At 46.6% G+C, this 8,891-nt stretch overlaps 1 protein-coding gene across 4 annotated transcripts in view; it reads left to right on the top strand.

Moving 5' to 3' along the window:
• The first annotated feature begins 4,610 nt into the window (after positions 1–4,610).
• Positions 4,611–8,891, top strand: part of GRIA2 (glutamate ionotropic receptor AMPA type subunit 2) — an 88,131-nt gene continuing 83,850 nt past the window's right edge. For 3 of the 4 annotated variants that reach the window (XR_002466274.3, XM_085578865.1, XM_021539577.3), the window contains exons 1-2: positions 4,797–5,061; positions 5,371–5,511. Coding sequence is in view for 3 of the 4 variants with exons in the window: in XM_085578865.1 (XP_085434991.1) it covers positions 4,974–5,061; positions 5,371–5,511 (229 nt within the window). In the remaining variant the exon portion in view is untranslated. Of the gene's footprint in view, positions 5,062–5,370; positions 5,512–8,891 lie in introns of all 4 variants that reach the window. The other variant, XM_021539576.3, reaches the window with a different exon arrangement.

Below are 8,891 nucleotides of genomic sequence, written 5' to 3'. Positions count from 1 at the left end.
TATGATGGCTGAGGAAAAAAACACCTAGTTTTAACAGAAAAAGGTCCAAGTCACAAGTTAGTAGAAATCAGAGACTAACACTAAAAGTGTATCCCAGATATGTCAATAGAGACCAGACTATAACATTCTTGTCAGCTTGTATTTGCCTTTTAACATTTTAGTGTGTTGTTTATGAATGCAGGTAAGTGAGATGAAGAGGTGATTTGACAAGTACTGAGGATTTGACAAGTACCATACCTCAGCAGGGAACAGTCCACTGGTATATGAGATCTGATGTCTTCATCATCTCCAAAGGTCTTTTCATTCTGAATAACAAGTAATACATTTCTCACAGGTGACAGAAAAGATGCAAAGCTAAAGAGGAATATCAGTGATTAGGAACTGACCTGAAATATGGGTATAGAGCTGATACTTCAAATATAGATGCTGGTATGAAAAAAGGAATAAGAACATGATGAGAATAAAAAAACAACACTGAAGTCAAGGCTGGCACTGCTTGTGGAATAGATGGAAGAAGTGGTAGATGAAAAAAGAGAGGATCAAGGCTGGCCATTATAGTCGAAAGCAACAGTCCAACACATTTGAATTAGCTCTGCTCCACAAAGGGAATGGGGAATAAAATATGAGGGTCAAATCAAAATAACTATAGAGAAAAGGAGATTCTGATGGCAATACATTGGAAAACCAGATGGAAATCAGCCAGGAAAGGAGATGGCAAAGAAGAAGAGAAGTAGCAGGTAGGCAGGGAAAAATATAGGACAGGAACAAGAAATGTATCCCTTGGGTCTGAGACAAAGCCATGGAATTTTTTATGCAACTGGAAGAAAAAGAAAGATATTTCCAGACAAGAATCAGGGATTTAGCATGCATAGTCAAATCTGAAAGTGTTCTTTTTATGTTTTTCCAGAGACTTAATAATGTAATTTGTTATAATCTCAGTAGAAAAATATTGAATAATCTATAGCAGATTTTCCACATACACATATATTCCACATATATTTAGTATATACTTAAGTGATTTTATTGACAAAATAAATATAACATTTTCTGCAGATAGAAAGAACACAAATAGGTCAAATAAGAAAAGTAACTCCGGAATTGCTATAAATGTCTCATAACAGTTTGCTAACATGGTAACAACTGCACTGTCACAGCACAGCAAAGGGAAGTGAAAGCTATATGGTTATTACCAATTATTTTACATCAGTTGTGCCAGAAGGGTCATGATGTTGCTTTTTCTATCATCAAAATCTTGTAATAGAAGGTAGCCTAAGCTACTCCTTAGAACGTGTCCTCCTCGGGTGTGTGTGCTGTTAATGGGAACAGTACGTGTTTGCTAATCAGAACAGGAGGCAGAACGAGCATGAAAGATCAGGACATACTTTTTATTTTTAAGAACACTCTTGAGATCCAGAGTGAACATATGGGACTGCACACTTCAAAATAGATTTGGAACCTTCATTTGTATTTCCTCTTTATTTACACGTACTGGTATTTGAAAAGATTCTGCAGATTTCAAAAATCCAACGACAATAATCCTTATTGAAGGGAAGTATTTATTGATCAGCCACAGAATCAAAAGATTCATATGTTATACAGCATTTTTGCATCCTAATAAATCTGCACATTTTAAGATTTTTTGATAATGAAGAAATAGAAAATAGTTGAGAATATAAATCCCAAAATTTGATAGGATAAAACTCCAGAAGGCCTACTATAACCATTTAATCTGAGCTCTTGCCAAGGGCCTTTTCAGAATTCAACCTTTTTCAGCTAGGATTTTTAGAAAAGACTCTGGCTTTAACTGTGCATTTTGCAGGGCTGAGGATTTCATTATATTGCTCAGCATATGACTGCAAGGTCAATGGCACATTAGTAAAACAGCAAAACAAAAGATAAACTTTACTTCTAATCTCAATGTGGTCAGTATCAGCATTGAACAACTCAGTTTTTTACTCCATCCATCTCCTCAAGTATTTTATGTTGTCTAAATTTCTTTCCTGAAGCAGGTACTCCATGTCTTCAAGTCATTCCTGAATTATTTTCTGGAAAGTATATGGAGTGATCATTAAATGTTTCTGGGCACAAAGCAAAAAATTTCAGTTCTTCAGTCTTTTCCAAGTTTTTTTTTGCATCTCGTATTCAACTGATGGAACACATGAACATTTAGTTGAACTGCAGCCACTGTCTCAACCAGAATTGTGCCAGGATGAATTGCAGAGGAAATGTATTCCTGATAAATTATACTCCTGATTAGCACATATATCAGCTCTTTTCAACTTCCTCACCAACTTCTACCTTACATTCAGAATATCTATTAGACAATATTAAATTGTTAAATCAAGTATAGCCATGATTCTTTGCAGTAAGTTGCAAACCTTTCTTGGAGTTCTATGGAATCAAGATTAAGCATTTGGCTTTTCAGGGGTCTGACATCTTATTATTTGATATCTGGACTTCTGTCATCTGCCATTGTTTTCATTAAAATTGCACTGCTATGTTCCTTTCAACAAGTGATGGATGCCTATTATTAACAGTCTCCCCATTGATGATTTGTTCACATTCTGAACTAATGCATTTTTATATGAGCTCCTTTCATAGATTCAGAAGAATGCATATGAGAATATTATCTTCTGTTTTTAAGAAGAATACAGTCCTTACTTATGTCTTGCAAGATTCTTTTTCCTTGAGAAAAAAATATTGAATGTGATTCCCAGTCATGTAGTCTGATTTTCTCATGCACAGTGTTAATGAATATATCTATTCTTAGTACATGGTCATAAATTACTATCACCTATAAATTTCTTTTTTCTCCTTTGCCCAATTGCATATTTTCAATTAGCATAGCATTGTTATAAAAAACAGAGCATTGAAAAAGACTTTTTTTATTATCGACATTTTTCACTATTACTAAATTCTGATTGAACTGTTTCCTTGGTGATTGACTCGCCCATGCTGTCCTTTTGTACTTACTCATATCAGTTTAAATCTTTTATTTTTCCCTGTCACACCGACAGTGGAATATGGCCACGTAGTCTGACTCTTTTTTTCTGATGTGATGATACAAAAGTGGAGTAGTACATGCATATATATACATGAGCACATATTGTACATGATGCATACCTATACATGCTCACAATTCTGAAATGGAAAAATATGCATTGCAAAATCAACAACCATTATTTAATTTTTATGCTTTACATCACCCTAATCCTTTTTATATTTATTTTATTTTATATTGTGCTATGCAGTTATAATGTATATGGGAAAATTTGTTTTTTTGTTTTATTATAACATATTAAAATACAGTCTTAAAACTGAGACCTTTGCTTCATTTTAACCTCATTTTTATACATAAGGGGATGCTTTAGATGTCAGTAAAAAAAAAAAAAACATACGATTTATTTATGTTTCTGTTAACGATTGGCAGCTTTAAACTGGAATATTTTTTAAAAATAAATGTCTGTACATCTCATTGTCTGGGATGCACTGGGGACTACCTGAATACAAGCTTTCCCGTGACAGCTTAATCTGTTGATTCTCACAGTGATGCTACCTGCCCCTTTCACGGAATTCAACAGTAGGTTTTTACCAGGCAGCGCAAAATGTGGCTTCTGGGAGACACCAGGCTGGGGGCAGAAAGTGAGGAAGGGCTGTAGCAGGTCTGCCATTCCACCCAGATAAGCCCAGAGGGGCTTTATGCTCAGGCTGTTAAAGTTTACCCTCTTTTTCAGGCTCATCTCATTTTGCGTGAGAGAGAGAGAAGATGAGACAAGTACAGAAAAAAGCTTGTACAGGGTTTCCTGGTGAAATGACTCAAATGAAACAAAACTCATCATGAATTAGTGATGATTAAAAGGACTAAAATTACAAACTTCCTATGTGTTCAGGATATCTACTCATATTGACATCTGAATACCTGAAGCTTTGATACCCTCCTCGTGGAAAGGAGAATTAAAAAAAAAAAAAAAGTAATAAAAATAAAAAGGAAGAAAAAGAGGAAAGGTAATTCGTTGCAAGATCAGTATCCTTTCCTATGTGAATATTTCCCAGCGTTGTTAACTAAATCTAAGTTAATAAAAATATGCCAGAAAATGACTAGTTAATAGCAAATTCATCGTCTTGGTCGCAGGAATGCTACACTGCATTTTCTTTTATAAAATGTGTGTGTGTGTGTGTGGTGCACAGCAACAGACTTTGCGCCAAACTGAGAAATGTTAAATTTAGCTTGCAGTAAATAGCATGTCTAGCTAATACAGCTGGAACCCATCTTGGAAAGGGAAAAGAAAAAAAAGTCCCCGTTATGCATGAAAACGAAATATCAACATAGCTTTAACTCTTCCTGCTTATTAACTTCTGTGGTGAGGGTATAGCAGCTGAAACAAAACAAAAGAGAAATTTGTTTTCCAGGTGTATTTGTGAGGCGGCTCCATCCTGGGGAGGGCCGGTGCAGTAAATGAATAAATAGCCAAATGAATGAAGAGATGCTCTCCCGGAGAGAGGCCGCTGTCCGCGGTGCTGGAGGCGCGCAGGGGCGGGGCGCGGCGCGCAGGGGGCGCGGCGGGCGCGCTCCCGCCGGGGCCGGGTCCGCGCAGGCGCCGCCGCCGCCTCGCCGGGAGCGCCGCCCGCCCGTTGAGTGCGAGGAGCGCGGGCGAGCGCGTGCGAGGGCAGGGCAGGACCGGACCGGGCCGGGCCGGGCGGCGGGAGCGCAGCGGGCACCGCCGGCACCCCCATCCCGCTCAGCGCCGGCAGCGCCGGCAGCAGCAGCTCCTCGGACAGCGGCTTCTCCCACGCCCGCCGCGGGGCTCTTCTCGTTCCTTCTCTCCCGTGGCTCGCTTGCTCCCGCCGGCCGCTCGTCCGGGGCGCACGGGATCTAATTGCTGACGAGCGCGCTCCGCGGAGGAGAAGGAGGAGGAGGAGGAAGAAGAAAGGGCCGTTTCCGTGGCTTTGTGGATGCTCTACTTTTCCTGGAAATGCAAAAGATTATGCATATTTCTGTCTTCCTGGCTCCTGTGTTGTGGGGACTGATCTGGGGGGTCAATTCTAACAGCATACAGATCGGTAGGTGCCCGCATTTGGGGGGACCCCGCTCTCCTCCCGGCGGATCTTCCGATCCCTCATCCCCGCCGCTGTCACTCGGGCATTCCTGTCATGTCGCCGCGCTCCCAGTCCCACCGCGGTGCCCGCCGTGCGCCAGCGAGGTCCCCTCGCCTTTTCCCTGGCCGCAGCGCCGGGCCCCCGCGCCCCCCGACACGGGACGGAGCCGCTCCGGCACCCGCGCCCAGCCCAGCGCCGCGGCGGGCAGAGACCCGGCCCGGCGCCGCTCCGCCGGTGCTCCCGCCCGCCTGACGCGTGTGTGTTTCCCTGCAGGGGGGCTGTTCCCGAGGGGCGCCGATCAGGAGTACAGCGCGTTTCGGGTAGGGATGGTTCAGTATTCCACCTCGGAGTTCAGGCTGACTCCCCACATCGACAACCTGGAGGTGGCCAACAGCTTCGCCGTCACCAACGCCTGTGAGTAGCGGGCGCTGCCAGCCTGCCGCGGGGGCGGGGCGGCTGCGAGCGGTGCGGCGGGGCCGTGGGGGTGTGCGGGGTACGTGTGTGTGTCTGTGTGTGTGTGCGGGGGTGTGCGGGGTACGTGTGTGTGCCCGTGTGTGTGTGTGCGGGGCGCGGCGCCGGGAGGAGCCGCCCCGCCGCCGAGCAGGTGCGGGAGCGCCCGGCCCCGTGCGGACGGGGCGCGGGGTCTCCGTGCGCCCCCAGCCCTCCGGGAGCTGTAAAATGGTTCCCGGCGGCTCCCCCCGCGCGTTATGTAAGGCTGCGCGGCCCCGGGGCTGCCCGCAGCGCTCCCCCGCCGCCCCGGGGCTGCCCGCGGGTCGCGGCGCACCTCGCTACCGGCGTGGGCAGAGCCGGGGCCCCCTCAGGCCAGCAGCCGAGGGGTGCGGAGCGGGCGGCGGGGGGCGATCAGCCATTTTACGCCGCGCGGTGCTGCGGGCTCCATCTCTCCATCTCGCTGCCCGCTCGCCCCCCGCCCGCGGCGCTCGTGGGCGGCCGCGCTCGCCGCCCGCTCTGCCTCGCCGGGAGCCCGCCGCCCCCGCGGTTCTCCTGGCGGGGCCATGCCCGGCTCCGCCCTCGGCTCGGCGGGGCCCGGCCGCACGCGTGCCGCGGGGCGCGGAGCACATGCGTTGCGAGGGGAAGGCGGGGCGGGGTGCGCGGCCGTGGTAGCGCGGAGAGAGGAGCCCCGCAGCGGTGCGCGCTTCTGCCGCTTGCGCTCGGCCCGGCCGGTGCCGTGTGCCCCGCGGAGCGCTCGGCCGGGCGCGGCTGGCGCTGCCCGTGCCGGGGTGAGAGCGGGGAGCCGCGGCCGGCGTTCCCGGGGCGGTGAGGCGTGCCCGCCTTTGCCCCGCTGCCCTCCCTGCCGCCCGTGCCCGGTTCAGGCGAACCGGGGCTCCCCGCAGCGGCGCGGGCGGCAGCGAGCGGGGAGCGCGCTCGGTGCCGTGCCGGCCGCTCCCGCCCAGCGCTGCGCTCCCTCCAGGCGTTTTCCCGTCCCTCCTGGGAAACAGATGTAAGGGACACCGAATCTGGAGGTTAGCTGTCAGCGGGAGCAGCTTCCCTCCATTGGCGACCTTTTTTTATTTCCCCCGCGTTCAGCTACCCTGTGCGGTGGTGCTGAAAACGGACGGCTTGGCACAGAGGCTGGGATAGGTGGTGCAAGAGCTCAACGCAAGTGGCATGTGGGAGGGTAGGAGAATATAGCGTCCGTAGCTGAAGGCAAAAAAAGGTCAGAGCATGTAATCAGCCACAGTAATGCTAAATGGTTAATCTTTGCAAATAGCTTGGATAGTTCTTCCTTTCTTAGATAATGGGGGTTTGTAGCAACCAGAACCACACGTGGTCAGTATTTGCAGATGATGTTGCTTGGACTGTTGATTAAGCAAGTGTAGCAGTTACGTGGCATTCTGCAAAAATGTGACAATGTGTTCCTCAAATCTGTGAAGCTAACAAAACCCCGAAAACAGGTTTTACAAAACACCAGATTTTTCCTACTAGCAGTAGAGAGGAGCATAGTCACCCTGTGTTTCAGAAACTAAAGGTTGCATATTTTTCTCCAAGACCATCAAGTGCTTTTGACCAGCATTTGTGTGCATATATTAGCCTTGTTCTTGTGTCTCTTGGAGAACTTTTAAAATACTCAGATGCTATGTGTAAACTGTAGACTGCAGTGATGGACTTCGAGGCTTCCAGCAGAAGGGAGATGGATGCCATCCATATGTTGGATTTTCTTTTGTCTGAATATTGCACCAGGCTTCAATTTTCAAGCAGTTTGAAGAGCTCCAAATTAAGACATGAAGATGTACTTGTTTATTCATCACCTCAGTTACCGCTGATGTTGTAGTCAAGTTTTCTTGTGCATAGTATTTAATTGACTAGTGAAGCATGTGCTAAAAATATGTATAGTATCCCCTCAATTACCTTCCCAGAAGGGTTTGCTTGGAGAACAAGGAGTTCCAGAGACAGATATTTGGTGTACAAGAAATAGAATTTAGGAGCTGATTGTAGAGCACTGCATGCAAAATGGTTAAGAAGAATCCATCTCTTTTTGTCCCCTCTCTACTGGTTCTCATTTGAAATAGTGAACATTCTGCAGTTGGTTTTGTTAGGGGTTTTTTTTTGGGTGGGAGTGTGTTAGTTTTTTTTTTTTTATTTTTAGAATAGTGTTCAAAGAACGTGTGCTCAAAACCAGCGCTATGAAACAATGCAGGTGTAAAAGAAGGTCACAGAAATGTAGGATAATATGAATCTGAAAATACTTCAGTATTTACCTGGGTGTTTCACTCCAACAAGGCAATTGTCCTGCACAGAAATGTAGTGGCAGGCTTATACCATAATAGAAATTATGACCTTTTTCTTCTCCAAATTTGCCACCAAAATATTTTGTCTCTTGATTTAAACCCCTGAGCCAGCCGTGTTTCAGGCTGCAGAAGCTCTAGCTGGTGTGGCAGAGGTGGGGTACAGCCCTGCCCACTGGTCCTGACCTGGCACCTGCAGGTGGCAGCTGGCAGTGCCCATGGTCCCCTGTGCCACCCCACCTGGGCTCAGCCTGCCTCCCTCCCACCCTGGTATCCTCAGGGCAACAGCACATTACTCCATCTACTTTAAAAACAAACAAGCAAATAAAAAGCCCACTGCAAAGATATGTAAAAGTATTCAAACTAATTTTCAGCGGTTGCTTGGAGTTTGTTGATGGAACAAATGGTTTTTAGATGAACTGATGTTGCTGGTACTACTTTTAAGTTAGGTTCCTAAACTTCAGAAAGGAGGAGATGGCCCTGTATCCCCGAAGAATATTCCAAGCAGTGATACTACTCAGTCATTTAAAGGTGGCCAAAAATGGGTGTAGAAGTGGGGTGGACACTCTGTGAGTAGGTAGCCTTAACTCATGTAATGACTTGCACTTCAGTGGGAATTTCACCTCAACACCATGAGATCATGCCATAATGAACATGTTGCATGACAGCAAATTGGGCCCCAATTCTATAGGTTTTGACCAAGGTGGACAGGCCACCTTCATGTAACCTGAGAAAGGAACACAACTCAATTATATTCAAAAAGTAGCCAAAAAAAATAGTCACTGTAGTTTGTTGGACTTGCATCTCTGCAGAGCTGTGTTGACATGTCAGTGGGAGTAGCTGTTAGAATCTAATTGCAGTTTGACACTTAGTAAGTCAGCATCACTAGGAAGCCTGGTGGTTTGGATTGAGAGATGGTGCATGTTTTTTTCAGAGTAATGGCACAATTAAGAGCAGGGTTTACTGCCATCACTGCAGTTGTAGCTTTCAAGGGAAGTAGACTGGGCTTAGGACTCTGTGAGAATTCTTGGTTCATTCTAACAGAACCGT

Source organism: Lonchura striata, chromosome 4 (assembly GCF_050655825.1).
Source record: "Lonchura striata isolate lonStrDom1 chromosome 4, ASM5065582v1, whole genome shotgun sequence".
Classification (NCBI taxonomy): domain Eukaryota; kingdom Metazoa; phylum Chordata; class Aves; order Passeriformes; family Estrildidae; genus Lonchura; species Lonchura striata.
This window is presented reverse-complemented; position numbering and strand designations above follow the sequence as displayed.